At 43.6% G+C, this 19,222-nt stretch overlaps 1 protein-coding gene across 1 annotated transcript in view; it reads right to left on the bottom strand.

Annotated features, from left to right (window-relative positions):
* Positions 1-19,222, bottom strand: part of LOC125461205 (piezo-type mechanosensitive ion channel component 2-like) — a 205,327-nt gene that overhangs the window by 81,418 nt on the left and 104,687 nt on the right. Inside the window, exons 29-34 of the mRNA XM_048549712.2 lie at positions 19,130-19,219; positions 16,659-16,777; positions 7,381-7,449; positions 6,894-7,000; positions 5,050-5,170; positions 1,375-1,434 (exon numbers count right to left, since the gene is read on the bottom strand). Of these exons, the coding sequence (XP_048405669.2) occupies positions 1,375-1,434; positions 5,050-5,170; positions 6,894-7,000; positions 7,381-7,449; positions 16,659-16,777; positions 19,130-19,219 (566 nt within the window). The remainder of the gene's footprint in view (positions 1-1,374; positions 1,435-5,049; positions 5,171-6,893; positions 7,001-7,380; positions 7,450-16,658; positions 16,778-19,129; positions 19,220-19,222) is intronic.

Below are 19,222 nucleotides of genomic sequence, written 5' to 3'. Positions count from 1 at the left end.
TCCTTATCGGAGCAAAAGTGTTTCTGGCGATTTAGAAATTGACAGTGATAGCCCAGAGTCATAGCCCGGATTTGAATTTCAAAATTTGCAGCTGTCACAAAGCTCAAAGTGTGAATAGTAAGGAGGAATGTAACACACTTCAGGAGCATGATTAGAACAGTAAACTCAGACATGGCAGATGCAGTTGAATATAGAATATGAAGTAATGCTTTTTTGCAATGAAAATGGAGAATACAAAGTAAATGAATGCAGTTTTGAAGTTCTGATGAAAGAGAGAGTCCTGCAGGGAGCTTCATTCACATCCTATATTCTTCACATGGCAAGTGGGTAGGCTGTTAAAAAGTCTATGGGTCCCTTGGCTTCAGAATGAAAAACAGGGAGCATAAACCAAGAGGTTATGTAAAACCTTTATGTAATATTGGTTAGCTCTAAACTGGAACATACTATTGAACTCTGGAAGCCATGCTTTAGGAAGGAAAGTTGCTAGAGTGATACAATGGATGAAGGCTGTTCATTAGGTGAAGGTTGGGTTTGCTCACCACAGGAAGTTTTAACAATTAAAAAGCTTTATCTATTACTTTGGGGCTCAGGAACCAATTGGTTTTACATTACTGTGAGCTGCACTGAGATTGTTTATTCACTGAAGAAGTTGTATTGCAGAGTGACAGAATCCCTTTCAATCTATCCATGTGGACCATATTTCAACTTCCCTTCCCTTTCCCAAGCTACACAGTGGCATCACATCACAGAAAACATAAATCCGAGATGCTGGATTTCAAAAGCAATGAATTTAACAATTGCTACAAAATTTTAAGAAAAATTGAAATGGTCAATTCATAACCACGTCGAAAGTCTGGGCACAATGCATAGGGAATGAGGATACACTGGCACTTCATAAACTGAGCCTCCAGAGTGTCAGTACAGACACAGTGGATCAAATAGCCTGCTTCTGTAAAAACCTGCGGTTTCTCTTAAGTATTGAGGCATAAAAAGATGAGAGATGCTTCTCATTTTGTTTCAGAATGGCAAAGGTCCTTTGGCCCCAACAATTTTATGGAATTTATGTACATTGGGTCTACTTGTGAATCAGTAAACTAACATTCAATCTTCAAATAAATCCTGGGATGTCTGTCATTTCACACAGTCAAAGACTGTACAAAATATGAGACAGCAATCCAGAGCTGGTAACACACCAGCACAATAATCTCATACTCATTTCAGGTGTTCAATGGAAAGTGGAAAGTGGATATTTGACTGCAGCCTACTCGTGGTAATTCCACTGGACAGGCGCAAGGAATATGTGTCTGACCATTGTAGTCCCATTGAAGAAGTGGTATTTCCAACTTGCTATGTATCGCTGTCAGTGTCACTAACCCGGATCCTGCACATGCGAAGCATCGAGTTCATCTTCACTGGAGTCAGCTCTGTTTAAATCTGAAATTCAGAAATACAATGACAGCCTCTGATAGGTTTATATCATTCCATTGGCTCTCTTATTTTAAAGATGCAAGTAAAGTTTGTTTTTGAAAATAAAGCCTCTATTTACAGTTAAGCAGCAATCTCTGCTCAAAGCCAGTCCCTTTTTGCAATTCTGGGACTGATCTGCCTACATAGCTGCATTGCAGCAGTGCCTCCTCCTTCATGTTTGAGTTTGGCCTCCTAATTAAATTGAGCACTGAGCTCCAACTTTCAGAAACAGCCTAACTATGGCCATGACCTGCTGCTGACATGCTCATCTCAGCTGGGGGAGTCAGACAAGTGTGGGTGACGGTTCCCAGGGTTAGGATGCATAGTTAATTGGCCAGGAATCCTGATCCCTATCTTTATTCTGCAAGACTGCTGGAGAATGCATGAAATTAATGTTCAATTGGGAAAAGGATTCGGCTTGACGATGAAGCATTCTGTGATAAAATAGTTTATAAATATTCCCCATCTAGGCTTGTGCATGATGATTACCCAATTATGAAAGCTAAGCTAACTCCAGGAGAGAAAGAGAGAGAGAGAGAGAGAGAGAGAGTAGTAAAATGAATTTAAAACAAAATAATAACACGTGCTGAAGAACTCAGCAGGTCTGGCATCATCAGTAGAGAGAGAAACAAAGTCAATGTTTGAGTTCAGTTCAGAATGGAACAGAGGTGGAGCAGTGATGGTTTAAGCTGATGAGAAAAAAAGGAATGGGCAAGAAGAACATGAGGGAATGTCAGGAAAAGGTTAGATGGCATGGGAAATTAAAGGTTGAAGGTCGAACAGGGGGCACAAGGAGCAATTACAGTTTGCGGGAAGAGACAAATCATTGGCCCAGAGCAGGTGTTAACAGCAAAGGTCAGCTGTGAAGGGGCGGGGCGGGGGGGAAGGTTAGAGGTGCATGTTAAAATGAAGGATGTAGTTCTCCAGTCAGGAATTGTAGGAGTCAGTGCTGAGTCCTGAAGGCTGTAAAGTGCATAGTCAGAAAATGTGGTACATTTTCTCCAGTTTGCACTGGGCTTCACTGGACATTGCAGCAGGTCCCTGGACAGTACAGTGAACATGACAACAGGATGATTAGATTAGATTAGATTCCCTACAGTGTGGAAACGGGCCCTTTGGCCCAACAAGTCCACACCGCCCCTTGGTGCATCCCACCCAGACCCATCCCCCTATAACCCACACACCCCTGAACACTATGGACAATTTAGCATGGCCGATCCACCTAGCCCGCACATCTTTGGACTGTGGGAGGAAACCTGAGCACCTGGAGGAAACCCACGCAGACACGGGGAGAATGTGCAAACAACGCGCAGTTACCCAAGGCTGGAATCGAACCTGGGTCCCTGGCACTGTGAGGCTGCAGTGCTAACCACTGAGCCACCGTGCCGCTCCAATGGTGCATTGAAATAGTAAAAAAGACCTTGAAGGCTGGGATCATGTTTGCAGATTGCACTGTGGCATGCAAAATGGTCACCTAGAGAGAAAAAAAATGTTAGGTTGAACTGAAAGACTGAAGATAAGAAAGTGTAGAGCTGGATGAACACAGCAGGCCAAGCAGCATCTTAGGAGCACAAAAGCTGACGTTTCGGGCCTAGACCCTTCATCAGTTTTCTGATGAAGGGTCTAGGCCTGAAACATCAGCTTTTCTGCTGTTTTCTGATGAAGGGTCTAGGCCCGAAACATCAGCTTTTCTGCTCCTAAGATGCTGCTTGGCCTGCTGTGTTCATCCAGCTCCACACTTTGTTATCTCGGATTCTCCAGCATCTGCAGTTCCCATGATCTCTGAATGATTGAATGGACATTTAAAGTCTGAACAACTTATTACTGAGCAAAGTATTGTGATTGACAGGGAAAAATACCAGGAGTACTGTAACTGAGGAAGCAGTACTGAAATATACACACAGGACTCTTCATTAGGTCATGAAGCAACAACTCGAAGAGATATTAATGTGATGTAGGAAGGTAGGAACTGGAACATACTGAAATGAGAAATCATTATTATATTGCGAACGAGGATGCAAGGACAGTGTTTACAAGACTGTCCTGAAGTCTGCTGGTGTTATACTGTTACTGATGTTTATTTTATTGAAAAAGAACAGAAAGCTTTTCATTTATCTACATTTTTTCACCATCATTGGACATCTCAAATCCTTTTTGAGACAGTGAAATCCTTTTATGGATTCTCCGTTCTATTTCACTATTTTGAAACAGGAGACACGACAGTCAATACATGCTGAGCAAACCCCCTCAAACTGCAATGTAATAATCATTGGATAATTTGTAATTTGTACTGAGGATTGAAGGACGAATATTGGTCAGAATGCCAGGGACATACCTCCTGCTGCTTTTCAAGATTGTGCCATGGGATTTTGTACATCCATTCGAGCAGGCAGATATTTATTTGTTTATCTGATTTATTTATTTGATTTATTCTTATCACATGTGCCTAAGTACAGTGAAACATTTTTGTTTTGTGTGTAGTATAGGCAGATCATAGTAAACAAGGACATATAGATCGTAGGGTGATTGAACAGAGGAATGCAATGTTACTGCTGTAAGGGCACAATAGCAAGACCAACATCAGATGTGAAATCTACGAGGCCCATTCAGCAATCTGATAACAATGGGGGAAAAGCTGTTCTTGAACCTGTTGGTGCGTGTGTTTAAGATTTTGTATCTCCTTTCTCATGGAAAAGGTTGGAAGAGATTATAACTGGGGTGGGAGGGGTTTTTGATGATGTTGGCAGCCTTTCTATGGAAGCGAGAAGTGTAGATGGAGTCAGTGGGTGGAAGGTTGGATTGCGCGATGGTCTGAGCTGCGTTCACAACTCTCTGTAGTTTCTTACGGTCCTACGGCCATACCAAGCCGTGATGCATCCAGATAGAACGATTTCTATTGTGCAACTGTAAAAGCTGGTGAGGGTCCTTACAGACATGCCAAATTTTCTAAGCCTCCTGAGGAAGAACAGGCATTGTAGTGCCTTTGTTTAACATTTCATCTGAAAAGACAGCATGTCTGACAATCAGAGCTCTCTCAGTCCTAGTTTCTTCCGTGCCCAATCTCAGATTGAATCTTCTGATTCAGTGGCAAGTGAACCAGAAACTGAGCCACAGCTATCATTATTAGATATTCCAACTTTTGTGAGCTTTTAGTAACTTTTAGCCTGCTCGATGAGACTTGATGAACTAATTTCAAAACAATGATCACTGAACAGACACATGCAGAATGTGCACACAGACAGGTGCCCAAGGCTGGAATCGAATCCAGGTCCTTGGCACTGTGAGGCAACACTACTAACCACTGAGCCATTGCGCTGTCCCCATTAACAAGCTCCGTTCATGTCTATTAGCAGAAGGGGACAGCACACCTTGCCCCGGTAATGGAGGAGCACCACTGCATTTTATATTATAAGCCCAGTTGATTTCGGCAACGCCACACAGCTCTTTTCCAACAGACAATTTTCCAGAAGCTGCGTTATGAAGTGGTAATGTCTCACTTATCTTTGTTCCCAGTAATTGGACATTGACCACCAGCACCAAGGACCCCAGAGTTACTGACACTGATTTACTGCAATTGATTACCTTGTCGATTTCTTTGCTCCACATCTTCTGTCATCCTCTGTACTTTCTTTGCCCGCTTCAGCTCCTTGTGTTTTTCCTTGACTGCTGCTTTAGAGTCTTTAACTAAGGCTATGTAAGCAAACTGTAAGGAAAGGGTTAAATCAGACGGCCACTTGGTCTGTTCATTCTGCCCGGGTGAAGTCTTAGCCCATTTAAGGACCATTCACTTGGCACAGAGTTAAAATCGGGCCTTGGTCTCTTCAGGAATTGTGAAAGAGAGAAAGACACAAAGAAGCAGCAGCCAATTTCTCAATCTGCTCCTTCAGCAGACACGGTGCTACTTTCACAGTCTACAGAGCCCAGGACATAGCAACGTTGCAGTCCATTTGTTTCAAGTGACTCATATTGCATAGATTTGACTGTGAATTGGTTGAAGGCAAAGGGCAAGACATTGTTATAACCGTTATAATGTTATTATAATTTGTTGACTGGCAAGCTTTAATTCATTTTGTTCGGTGGTTCATTGCAGAATTATTCAGATTGAACTGCTACATATCTTACTTAACTCCAAGTATTGCAATGACTGTTCTAAATTGAAACAGCTAATTTATATAATTTAAAGTATTTAGAACTTCCCAGAGTCTTTGATACATGAGCAATCGTAATGAAATAACACAGTGTGGAGCTGGAGGAACGCAGCAGACCAGACAGCATCAGAGGAGCAGGAAAGCTGATGTTTTGGGTCGGTACCCTTCCCCATTTTCTGAAGAAGGGTCCTGACCCGAAACGTCAGATTTCCTGCTCCTCTGATGCTGCCCAGCCTGCTGCGTTTCTCCAGCTCCACACTGTATTATCTCTGAATCCAGAATCTGCAGTTCTTACTATCTCTGAGCAATCGTAATGAGTATTCCTTCATGAGACATTGCTTTAACCTGTGGGTGGAGCTAATGGATCATGTGATTGACTCTAAGCAATCGAGCACTGTGAGAGAATCCATCGTCAGACAAGTTTAATCAAACACAACAACACCAAAATGGTTATAAACTTATGAGGGAATTATATTCAAATTAACTGATATTCAATTCTGTTTTTGAGGCTTAATGAAATCATCAGAATCTGTTCAAATGTCAGCAAAAGGAAATTAATCATAAATGGGTGAGTGCAGCGTAACGGAGGCGCGTAGGCGAGCGGGTGAGTGCAGCGTAACGGAGGCGCGCGGGTGAGTGCAGCGTAACGGAGGCGCGCGGGTGAGTGCAGTGTAGACGAGTGGGTGAGTGCACGGTAACGGAGGTGTGTAGACGAGCGGGTGAGTGCAGTGTAGACGAGTGGGTGAGTGCAGTGTAATGGAGGTTGTAGACGAGCGGGCGAGTGCAGTGTAACGGAGGTGTATAGACGAGTGGGTGAGTGCAGTGTAACGGATGTGTGTAGACGAGTGGGTGAGTGCAGTGTAACAGAGGTGTGTAGACGAGCGGGTGAGTGCAGTGTAGACGAGTGGGTGAGTGCAGTGTAATGGAGGTTGTAGACGAGCGGGCGAGTGCAGTGTAACGGATGTGTGTAGACGAGTGGGTGAGTGCAGTGTAACGGAGGTGTGTAGACGAGTGGGTGAGTGCAGTGTAACAGAGGTGTGTAGACGAGCGGGTGAGTGCAGTGTAGACGAGTGGGTGAGTGCAGGGTAACGGATGTGTGTAGACGAGTGGGTGAGTGCAGTGTAACGGAGGTGTGTAGCCGAGCAGGTGAGTGCAGAATAATGGAGGTGTAGATGAGTGGGTGAGTATCGAGGTGATGGATCGTAATGCAGTGTAGCGTTAAGTCTCAGGACTTGCCAGAACAGAATATTGCTTCTGGTCCCCTCGGTACTTACATACCTGGAATGCTGAGGTTTTTGCTGTTTCATCTTCAACCATTCCAGTTTCATCCTTAGCTTCATCCTCACTGTCAGTGTCAAAGAGATAGTAGTCCCCACTATGAATCACTACAGCAGCAAATGAAAAACAGGCAGTTATGACAACTGGCAGGGTTACATGGTCACCATCAGATTAGCATTTTTACCCTCCTCCTCCTCCTCGTGATTTTTAAAGAATTCAGATTTCACCAGCTACCATGTTGAGGTTTGAACTCTTATCTCCAGAGCATTAGGTGACTCTGGATTAACAGTTCAGTGTCATCACAAGCTGCCACCACCTTCCCCTTGGCATGCCTCAGGTGAATATTGCAGGTCATGCATGTCTATGGTGAATGCTGGGGGTTGTACACGCTGTGGGATGCACATGCAATGGAGACACATTTCGGATGGTGAAGTTTAGTATCCAGTTAGTGTGATTAAAAACCCAGCCTTTTCTCCTTGTAACCTACTTGAGGAATGAGTTACCCAGGGCTTCCACCACTTCTTCTTGTCATCTTCTGCTCTGTCTTTGCCGTCAGCTGTGGAAAATTAATTTTCAGAAACACTTGGATCAGCAAGTAAATGCAGTCAGCTCAGAGCTCCCACAATTGACGTGAGCTGATCTCCCATGGCATTACTCTGGGATCGAGAATTTGCTTGTGATGTTGAGCTGCTTCACCCCATGATCCTCTAGAAGGACAAGGGCAGCAGATACAAACACAGAACGCTGGAAAAACTCAGCAGGTCTGACAGCATCTGTGGATAGAGAGAGAATGAATACGTGTCATATCAGACTCAAAACATTTACTCTGCTTCTCTCTCCACAGCTGCTGCCAGACCTGCTGAGTTTCTCCAGCACTTTCTGATTTTATCCGGATTTCCACCATTTACAGTGCTTTGTTTTTACAACAGCAGTTGATACATGGCTGCACCACCTCCTGTATGTTCCTCTCCAAGCCACACACCGCCCTGACTTGGAAATATATCACCGTTCTCTCACTGTCGCTGGGTCAAAATTCTGGACTTTCCTAAAGGCATTGTGGGTCTACCCTCAGCACATGGACTGCAGCGATTCAAGAAGGCAGCTCACCACCACCTTCTCAAGTGGCAGTTTAGGAAGAGTTGTAATTGCTGACCCTGCAAACATCATCTACATCCGATGAATAAATTTTAAAATGATGCATAAATCTTGGCTTGTCTTTACTGGGAAAATAACATAATGGTATGCCTCCAAGAGGTCAGTGAGACTTCCCAAGCTCTTGTCCTTGCAAAGACAGTCATGAAGATCAGGAAGAACAAAGGAGGAAATGACAGGCTATTCCCACAGCTCCCATTTGAACCAACAGTAAAACAGGTCCTGCCAGACCTTATCAGAAAAACAAGTTCAAACATTAGCCCCTTTAAGTTGAAATATTTTATATTGTTGAATCACCTGTTGAATGTGAAGTAACTTTGAAAATAAGTTGTGAAATGTAAAAGAAAACAGTAACTTGCTCCTTACAGTAAATGTGCCTCCTTCTCATCAGCCATCCTGCTTCTCACCCTCGTGCCCCCAATTCACCTGGTCTCTGCATAAAATCCCAGCCCTCTGACCTTCTGAGGTTACAAGTCAGAGTCAGGGACAGCGAAGATTCTACAACACAGTGGGTCTGGACTGTAGGGAGGCCATGACCTGGAGGACTGAGAAGCGTGAACAGGCTGCAACTCGGAGGGTCGACAGGCGAAGAGAAACCGCAATTCAAAAGGTTGGAGAGCAGGGGAATTGCTAATTGGGTTGCACAGAAATCACTGTTAAAACCGATCTTGTGGAACCCAACAACATTACATGTCTCATTAATGTACTGGCAGTTCCCATTATCACTACCACTGAGCAGGCAAGTTTAAATGAGTGCTTACTCTGGATGGGCTCTGCTTGAAGCACTCATCAAATGATCTACCAGATGGACGGCTTTTTAATGCAACATTTTTCCTGAGTAGAATGCGTTCCACAAAAACCTGTTTCTTTTCTGCATCTGGTCAATATTTTGGAAGCTGAAAGAATGCTTGATTCAAATCGCACAGCAACAATAAAAAAAGCCAGAAGCACTTAATTTCTCCAAATAGCATCATGCACAAAATAAAATCCTCATTCATAAAAATAATATGCAAAATGTTTTGTTTTTCAAGTTCCTTTGGGGAGCCCTATTGGTTGCTCCTCTGTTCAACCACAAATACAGATCACAACACTTTAAGAAGAACAGTTGAAATTTAATAACTTGAAAAACATCATAAATTAGCTTTGCCCTCCATTCAGCAAGGGCTACTGTTCAGTCTAATATAAAAACCACCTCGAGATTCCCAACTAATTTCTCACTTGGCCAAGCAGGGGTCACCATGCAGCCAGGGCAGGTGCAGCACTGAAATTTGCTTACAGGCCATTCATGAACCTTCACTTTCAGTTTGTCACCTATCCACTGGCTGAAGCTGGAACAGATGGGCCTTCCAACTGGGATATCTCATGAAGAATACAGAAATATAGAAAATAGGAAAAGGAGTAGGCCATTTGGCCTTATTTCTGCTCTGCCACTCAATACGATCATGGTTTATCAGCCCAATCATTACCCTGTTCCCTCTTTGCACCTCACATCCTTGATGCCTTTCACCCTAAGAATTATATCTAATTCCCCTTTGAAAACGTGCAATGTTTTGGCTTTGACTGCTTTCTGTGGTAGCGAATTCACAAACTCACCAATCTCTGGGTGAAGACATTCATCATCTCAGTCTTAAATGGCCTACCCTGTATCCTTAAACTGTGGCCCTTAGCTCTGCTCTCCCTGATCATCAGGAACATACTTGCTACATATATCCAGTCCAGTCCTGTTAGAATTTTATAGGTTTCCATGAAATTCCCCCTTATTCTTCTAAATTCCAGTGAATATAGTTTGAACCAATGCAGTCTCCTTCAAGGGGTCTGGAAGAATGGCCCCCACATATTTTTTATGAGCAGCGTTCTAACGGAATGATTCCCAAACTGTGGCTCATGGTCACATTTGGCTCAAGGAAAATGGGTAATAAGAAATAATTATTAGATATGGACTGTTGTGTAGAATTGTTCAGAGAAACCTCAGGGGCAGAAAAATAAAAAGAGGGCCAAATATTAGCTCCTTCCATGTACACAGGCTGCAAGATCCTTCATTCTGCTCGACTCTCCACCACACACTTGCAGGTTACAGAAGGCACTATCTGAATACAGATCTGTCTTCTACTGCAACAGTAAGCTTCACAAAGTCAGGAAGGCGAGATTCCATCTGGATGAGGTACAGGCCACATGAGTATACAGTTTGGCGACTTTGGAGGCAGCGTGGGAATAGAACTGGTAAAACTGGATTTTCTCTTTCCATTTCAAAAAAGCCAAAATTCAGTAGTCTCGTGAAAAAAGTTATGGTAGCTGACTGTGCTGACTGAGGGACAGTTATCAGTCAATCACCTGAATAGGGCTTTCATTACTATTGAAGCTTAGCTAGTGTGAGTCACGTCAGCTCACAGCTCTACTGAAGAATGGAACCATTGAAAACGCATCACCTGTAGGCTACACGCAGTTGGGAAGGAGAGATTCTGGAGATTCACATCTGGAGTGAGACATTGCCCAAGCGAGTATCCTGTTCAGGGACAATACAGGCAGTGTAGGGAACTCAGTGCAGAGAGGAAGAGATGCTTTTTGCTAACATTTCTGGCTCATAGTATTTTTTTTAATATAACATGATAAATTGAAGCCTAGCTCAAAAAAGAGTGACATCACAGGTAAACCATAAGTTCATTGATTGTTAATAGCCACTAATTTGGCAGTTATGAGTTATTTTCAGATTGAAGGCAACAAGGGAAATGCTTACAGGCTACAAGCTAAAAGACCAGTGCGAAATTTTTAAGAATCAAGTTAAGTATTAAATAGTCAAAATAGAGGTGTTAGGGCAGGGCAGTATGTTGTAACTGCTTGGTGTGGGAGCTGGTGGGCACCATCATGGTTCATTGTGGCCACATTTGTAGCAAGTGTTGGTTGTTTGAGGAATTCCAGCTCTGAGTTGATGAGCTGGACTCTGAGCTTCGAACATGTGACACTTCAAAGAGAGGGAGAGTTACCTACGTGCTATGTTTCAGCAGGCCATCATACCCTGTAGATCAACGACCTCAAATTCAGTCAGAGGTCAGGAACAAGGAAGCGTCTATGTAAAAATAGGTAGAGGATTCCAGGAGGTAGTGCTGTGGGTGAGAGTGGTGGCAGTAGGGAGAATGAGCAAACTGACCATAGCACTGTGGTATGGGTTTACATTGAGGAGAGGCAAGAAAGGAGAAATGTAGTTGTAATCAGAGATTGTACAATCAGGGAATAGACCTGGTTTCTGTGGCCAGGATCAGGAGACCCAAAGACTGTGCTATCTGCCTGGTGCCTGGGTTCAGGATATCTCATCTGGGCTGCAGAGTAACTTCGTATGGGAGGGGAAGATCAGGTTATTGTGGTAGGTGCCAAAAATACAGGTAAAAAGAGGAAACAGCTTCAGCTGACGGAATTTGTTTTTTCTTTATTCATCAACAGGATGAGGGCATCACCAGCTAGGCAACATTTACTAAAATTCCCAGAGGGCCACTTAGAGTCAACCACATCGCTGCGAGCAGCTAGGGGCTAAATTAAGAAGCAGAACCAAAAAGGTAGTAATCTTCAGATTATCGCCTGAACCATGAGGAAATTGGCACAGGGTCAATAAGTTTCTTTTTGTTCATTCACAGGATGAGGCTATTGCTGGTTAGCCAGGATTTATTGCCCATTTCACAATGCAGTTAAGCGTCTACCACATTGCTGTGGGTCTGGAGTCACACGTAGGCCAGGCCAGGTAAGGATGGCAGTTTCCTTCCCTCAAGGACATTAGTGAACCAGAAGGTGTTTTTCCAACAAACGACAATGGATTCATGGTCATCATTAAATTGTTTTATATTTTTAAAACTTGAATTCATATTTCAACATCTGCCTTGATGAGTTCAAACCCAGGTCCCCAGAGCTTTACCAGGGTCTCTGGATTAACAGTCCAGTGATAATACCATGAAGTTGTTGCCTCTCCACAAAAGATTAAAGAGGCAAATGCATGGCTCTAAGATCGATGCGGAAGAAACAGATTCAAATTCATGGAACATTGGCACCATTCCTGGGGAGGAGGGAGCTGTCCCGATGGGACAGACTCCACCTGAATCATGCTGGGACCAGAGTCCTGGTGAATCACGTAACTAGGCTGTTGATAGGGCTTTAAACTAAATAGTGGGGGAGCTGGATTCCATTGCATGGAAAATTATAAGAAGCTTTAAAGGGGGGGGGGGGGGGGGGGGCGCGGTAGGGATCAGCAAAGGCTACTAAAATTTCCACAGCAAGTTATAGGACAGGGAGTATGGAAAGGGTCAAGAATCTAACTTAAAGAACAGCAGATGATGGGATTACTAAGAAAAGGGGGCAGTCAATGCAGGGCTGTAGGTGTTATACTTAAATGCACACAGCAAAACAAAACAAGATAAATGAGTTTGTAGTAAAGATTGAGATTGGCAGGTAGAATGAACTGAGTTTCACAGATGTGGCTGCAAAGGGATCAGGGGTGGGAACTAAATCTGTGTGGAGTTTGCACATTCTCCCCAAATCTACATGGGTTTCCTCCATGTGCTCCAGTTTCCTCCCACAGTGCAATGATGTGTAGGTTAGGTGAATTGGCCATACTGACCAGAGATGTGCACACGAAATGGATTAGCCATGGGAAATAGATGGTTACAGAGATAGGCTAGGGGTAATTGGTCTGGATGGCACACTCGTTGGAGGGTCGGTGTTGACTTGATAGGTAGAATAGCCTGCTTCCATACTGTAGGGATTCCATGAAAAATAACTACCCCGTAATACACTGGCAGATGGGCAGAAGGGGCAGGGTTGGCTTGTTAGTCGAAAATGAAATAAATGGGTAGCCAGAAGCAACATAGAGATGGAAGGCATAGACGCTGTGTGGATAGAGTTGAGGAACCGCAAAGGACAAAAATCCTAATGGGAACTGTATACAAGGCCCCCGAGCAGTAGTCAGGATGTGGGGAAGAAAATAAATTAGGATATAGAAAAGGGATGTAAGAAAGGCACTACTACAATAATCATGGGGGACTTCAATGTGCAAATGACTGGGAAAATCAGGTGGGTAGTGGATCTCAAGAAAAAAGGAGATTGCGGAATGTCTACAAGATTTTTTTTGGAACAAGCCCTCTAGAGAAAAAAACAGTTCTGGATTTGGAGATGTAATGAGGCAGACCTGACTAAGGAGCTTGAGGTGATGGAACCCCCTAGGGTACAGTGACTATAATATGATAGTATTCACACTGCAGTTTGAGAAAGAGAAACTTGAGTCAGGTGTAACGGTATTACAATTGAGTAAAGGGAACTGCAAAGACATTAGGGAGGGACTGGCCAGTGTTGGTTGGAAGAGGAGCCTAGCAGGGAAGACGGTAGAACACTAATGGTTGGAGTTTCTGGAGGTAACTTGGGAGGCAGAGCAGAGGAGGGAGAAACACACAAAGGAGAGGACAAGACAACCATGGCTGACAAGGGAAGTCAGGCATAGCATAACAGCAAGAGAAGATGCATACAATGTGGTGAAGATCAGTGGGAAGCCTTTAAAAAAACCAACACAGAACAGCTACAAAGGCAATAAGCAGGCAGAGGATGAAATAGGAGGGCAAGCTGGCTAGTAATATAAAAGAAAATTGCAAGAGTTTTCTTTAGATATCTGAAAGTTAAGAAGATGTAAAAGTGGACATTGGACTTTGGAAAGTGAGGCTGGAGAAGAAGTAAAGCAGAACAAAGACATGGTGGAGGAACCGAATAACTGCTTCGTAAAGACACCAGCAGCATACCCAGAATTTCCAGAGAGTCGGGGGGAACAGAGGGAAGTGCAGTGCCTATCATTAAAGAGAAGGTGCTGGGGAAGTTAAGTGGTCTGGAGGTGGGTAAATCACACTGACCAGATGGACTACACCCCAGGGTTCTGAAGGAGATAGCTGAGGTGATTGTAGAGGCATTGCTGCTGATCTTTCAGGAATAACTGACATCAGGGAGGGTACCAAAAGACTAGAAAATGACTAATATAACATCTCTGTTTAAGAAGAGAGGGAGGCAGAAGACAGAAAACTATAGTCAGTTAGCCTGACCTCAGTCGGTAAGATTTTAGAGTCCATTATTAAGGATGAGATTGAAGAGTACTTGGAAATGCAGAGTAAAATAATGCTGGGTCATGGTTTTGTCAAGAGGAACTCATGGATACAAACCTGTTTGAATTCTTTGAGGAGGTAGCAAGCAAGTTAGATTAGGGAAAGCCACTGGACATGATCTATTTGGATTTCCAGAAGGCCTTTGACAAGGTGCCGTATAGGAGGCTGCTAAATAAGACAAGAGCCCATGGTGTTAGGTGTAAGGTACTGGCATGACTAGAGGATTGGCTGATTGGCAGAAGGCAGAGAGTGGGGATAAAAGGGGTCTTATTCAGGATGGCAGCTGGTGACCAGTGGAGTTTCACATCTGTACTGGGGCCACATGTTCATGTATAACATTAATGCATTTGTGTTATATACTAACAACCTGGATGAAGGAACTGAGGGCATTGTCGCTATGTTTACAGATGACACCAGGATGGTTGGAGGATCAGGCAGTGCTGAGGAAGTGGGGAGGCTGCACAAGGATGTGAACAGGTTAGCTGAGTAGGCAAAGAGTTGGCAGATGGAATACAATGTGGGAAAGTGTGAGGTTATGCACTTCACTAGGAAGAATAGAAGGACAGACTATTCTAAGTGGGGAAAGATTTCAAAAATCTGAAGCACAAAGTGACTAAAGAATCCTAGCTCAGAATTCTCTTAACATTAACATGCTGGTTTAGTTGGCAGTTAGAAAAGCAAATGCAATGTTAGCATTCATCTCAGTAGAGCTAGAATACCAGAGCAGAGTTGTACTGCTCTGCTGTGGCCAGATTTATTTTATTCATTCACAGGATAAGGGTGTCGCTGGATAGGCAGCATTTATTGCCCCTCCCTAATTGCCCAAAGGACAGTTAAGAGTCAACCACATTGCTGTGGGTCTGGAATCACATATAGGCCAGACCAGGTAAGGATGGCAGTTTCCTTCCTAAAAGGACATTATTGAACCAGATAAGTTTTACCAACAATCAATTCATGGTCATTACAGATCATAGAATAGAATCCCTACAGTGTGGAAACAGGCCCTTCGGCCCAACAAGTCACTGACCCTCACAACATCCCACCCAGACCCAGCCCCCTATAACCCACCTAATCTACACACCCCTGAACACTACGGGCAATTTAGCATGGTCAATCCACCTAACCTGCACATCTTTGGACTTTGGCAGGAAACCAGAGCATCCAGAGGAAACCCACACAGACAGGGAAAAACGTGCAAACTCCACACAGAACTAAGGGTGGGATCAAACCCGGGTCCCCTGGTGCTGTGAGGCAGCAGTGTTAACCACTGAGCCACCGCGCCGCCCTTAGATTATTAGATTGTTAATTCCAGATTTTTTTAAATTCAAATTCCACCATCTGCTGTGGTGGGATTCACACCCAGGCCCCAGGAACATTATCCGGGTCTCTGGATTAACAGTCCAGCGATAATACCACTAGGCTATTGCCTCCCCTCAATTTGTAATATTGAGAGCGGTTTTGGGCCCCCTATCTAAGGAATGATCTTGTGGTGTTGGAGGGGTCCACAGGAGGTTTAAAAGAATGACCCCGGGAGTGAAGGGCTTGTCAGCTGAGGAGCAGTGGAGGTCTATGCTCAAATGGGGTTTAGAAGGATGAGGGAGGATCTGATTGAAACTCAAAGAATACTGAGAGTCCTGGATAGAGTGGCCAAGGAGAAGATACTTCCACTAACAGGAGAGACTTGGACCCAAGGGCACAGCCTCAAAGTGAAATGACGCCCCTTTAGGACTGAGATAAGGAGGAATTTCTCCAGTCAGAGGGTGGTGAATGTGGGGAACTCATTGCCACAGGCATCTGTAGAGTCCAAATCATTGAGTGTATTTAAGACAGAGATAGCTAGGTCCTTGATTAATAAGGGGATCAAGGTATATGGGGAGAAGTCAGGAGAATGGGATTCACAAACATATCAAACTTGATCAAATGGTGGAGCAAACGTAATGGGCCAAATGGCCTAATTTTGCTCCTATGTCTTATGGTCTTATTTAGGATAGAGCTACAAGAGCTAAAACTTAGCAAACCACAGATTTTTACCAGTTAGACATAATCAGAAACTCAGCAGAATATGAATCACATGGCACAGAAATTAATATGGAGCCAAAAGCACAGGATCCCTGCCTATAGTTATAGGGCTACCTCTCCCAACAGGCTACAGTAGTCTCCATGTGACCACAGACTTGGGTGCAGAAAGTAAGCTGTTTGGCCCATCGACTATGTTCTGCCATTCAATGAGATCATCACTGATTTGATAATCTTCAATTCAACATTCTTGTATTTTTTCTATAACTCTTCACTGTCTTATTAATTAAAAATCTGTCTTTCTGCCTTGAATATACTTAATGATCCAGCCTCGACACCCTTCTGTGTTCATGAATTCCACAGATTCTTTACCCTCAGTGGAAATTTCTCCTCCATATCATGGGAAAAGCTGGTACCATTTGTGACCATTGAGTTAATTATTCACCTTGAAATACTCTGAAGAAAGGAGACATACCTGAACACACTCCCTGATTCTCTGCTTCGAACCGATTGACTCTGTGAGATGTCTCACCAGGTTTTGGCACTAGTGTCAACATTTGTTGGTGCTTCTGTTTTGCTCTGATCCTTTCCATCCTCATGTAAAGGGATGGAGGAAGAAGAGGAAAAATGAGAAGAAAAAGTGTCACGATTGTAACAAGGTTAGCCAGGTGGTCCTGGTAGAATAGGAGCTCCCTGATTGGGACTGTTAATCTGATCTAATCAGGGAGCCCTGGCTGACAGATTAAAAAAAAAGAGTATGTCATTCATTCTGATATAGCTGGAGCAGAGTCAAAAACTTGCCATGCGTGAATATAGGGTGATCTGGTGACAAGATACTGGCCTCTGTGCAGTTATTTTAGGAGAAGAAAATTCAGAAAAGAGGAAAAATAATTCCCTATTGCTTTCTCACACAATGGAGCACAACTAATCTCTAATTAACCCATTGACAGCACAGCCTGCTGTACTCCGCGTCCTTGGTCTCTCATCTAGCTGCAATATTTATCCATCAGCTCATTGTAATTGTAGCCGTAGCATTGATGGCCCAGTCAATAGCCCTCATGATTGAGTTCAATGCCTATTTTAGCTCTAGAAGAAACCTCACTATTGAAATGATCCCTCATTGGGAAAAATAATTTCTGCTGACATTCCATTTGGATTTATTGTTGTCTCTCATAGCTGTGGTTAGTTGGTTTGTTGTTTCACAGATATTTCATTACCCTGCTGGGTAATATTGTCAGTGCAGCCTCTGATAAAGCGCTGTTGTGTTTCCCACCTGTTATTTAAACCTGGAGTCCGTTGAGCTGGATTACCTCATTTCCGACTTTCCTTAGCAGTGGAGTGTATATTGAGCTCTATGGTGCTTGTTGATGGCTTTCTTAGTGGAGCACCAGGCCTTTAGGAACTCCCCTGCTTGTCTCTGCTTTGCCTGTCCCAGGATCCTGGTGTTGTCCCAATCAAATTGGTGGTTCTCCTTATCCATGTGAATAGAGATGAGTGACTACTGGTCGTGTCTTTTTGTAGCCAGTTGATGTTCATGTACCCTCGTTGTAAATTTCCTTCCTGTTTGTCCAATGTAATATTTGTCGCAGTATTTGTAAGAAATCTTGTATCTGACATTGGTCCTGTCCATAGTGGGTAGTGGGTCTTTGGTTCGGGTGAGCAGTTGGCGAAGGGTTGATGTGGGTTTGTGTGCTACTCTTGACGTCCAGCGGTTGTAGGAGTCTTGTGGTCAGTTACGATGTGTGCCTGATGTAGGGTAGTGTGATGAGTGTGTCGGGGCGTGTAGTATCTTCCTGGTGTCGTGGCTGTAATAGGTATCTTCTGACCCGGTTTTTTGGGTATCCATTGTCTTTGAATGCTTGGAAGAGGTATTCTTCTTCAGACTCCTACAATCCCTGGGCATCAGAGTAGCACACAAACCTACATCAACCCTATAACAACTGCTCACCCGAACTAAAGACCCATTACCCACCACGGACAGGACCAATGTCATCTACAAGATTCCCTGCAGAGACTGTGACAAACACTACATTGGACAAACAGGAAGGGAATTAACAATAAGAGAACACAAACACCAATTGACTACAAAAAAAACATAACCAATACTCATTCATCTCCATCCACATGGATAAGGAGAACCACCAATTCTATTTGGACAACACCAAGATCCTGGGACAAGCAAAGCAGAGGCAAGCACGGGATTTCCTAGAAGCCTGGTACTCCATGAAGCTTGGCCTGCTGTGTTCACTCAGCTCCACACTTTGTTATCTTGGATTCTCCAGCATGTGTATTTCCCATTGTCTCTAGCACTTCATTGGAGGCTGCACAGATGGTGTTACCCAGGGTAATGAAATATCTGCGGAAAAACAACGAACCAGCTTGACGAGCCAACCAAGCACAACATCCACATCCATCAAGCTACAAATCTACTCTAAAACCATAGATTGTCTATCGCAGTGGACAACGCTTGAGTCCCCATCAAGAGGAGAGATCTTATCTATGTCTAGTCTATTGAGTCATTTCAACAAAATGTATAATCTTCCCCCCCACCGCCCTTATTATGCCAGGAAGAAATTAATGTGACACAATCCAAGGAATTTAACATTGACACATTCTCCCAGGTGCCTAAACTGGTGCTCCCAGGAACCTAATCCCCAGGCTGTCCTTATGTTGTTAGTGGGATGTATAGGAAGATGGTCAGAAGGGCCAACACTCCTTTTGATGGATTTCCATCAGCATAACTCCTATTGGTACCTTTATTTGACAGCACAGTTACCACTGGACAGACAATCTGTCGAATCATGGTTCACAGTGGAAGTTAGGGCTGTAGACACTAGAGTAACATTGTGAATTTGTTCTCTTTGGGTTAAATCGGAGGGTGAGGAACTCTAGATTTTACTGTATCCTTTCATGTATGTACACGCACATCGCTTTTATTAAACTTACTGTTTTTTCAGCATTTCCATGGATAATCTCTCTTTCTCTAGTCTTGCTGTAACTCCTTTCTTAACTTTAGCTTCAAATAGTTCAGCTCCTCTG

This window comes from Stegostoma tigrinum, chromosome 19 (assembly GCF_030684315.1).
Source record: "Stegostoma tigrinum isolate sSteTig4 chromosome 19, sSteTig4.hap1, whole genome shotgun sequence".
Classification (NCBI taxonomy): Eukaryota; Metazoa; Chordata; class Chondrichthyes; order Orectolobiformes; family Stegostomatidae; genus Stegostoma; species Stegostoma tigrinum.
The sequence above is the reverse complement of the archived record's forward strand: the minus strand, read 5'-3'. Positions and strand labels throughout refer to the sequence as shown.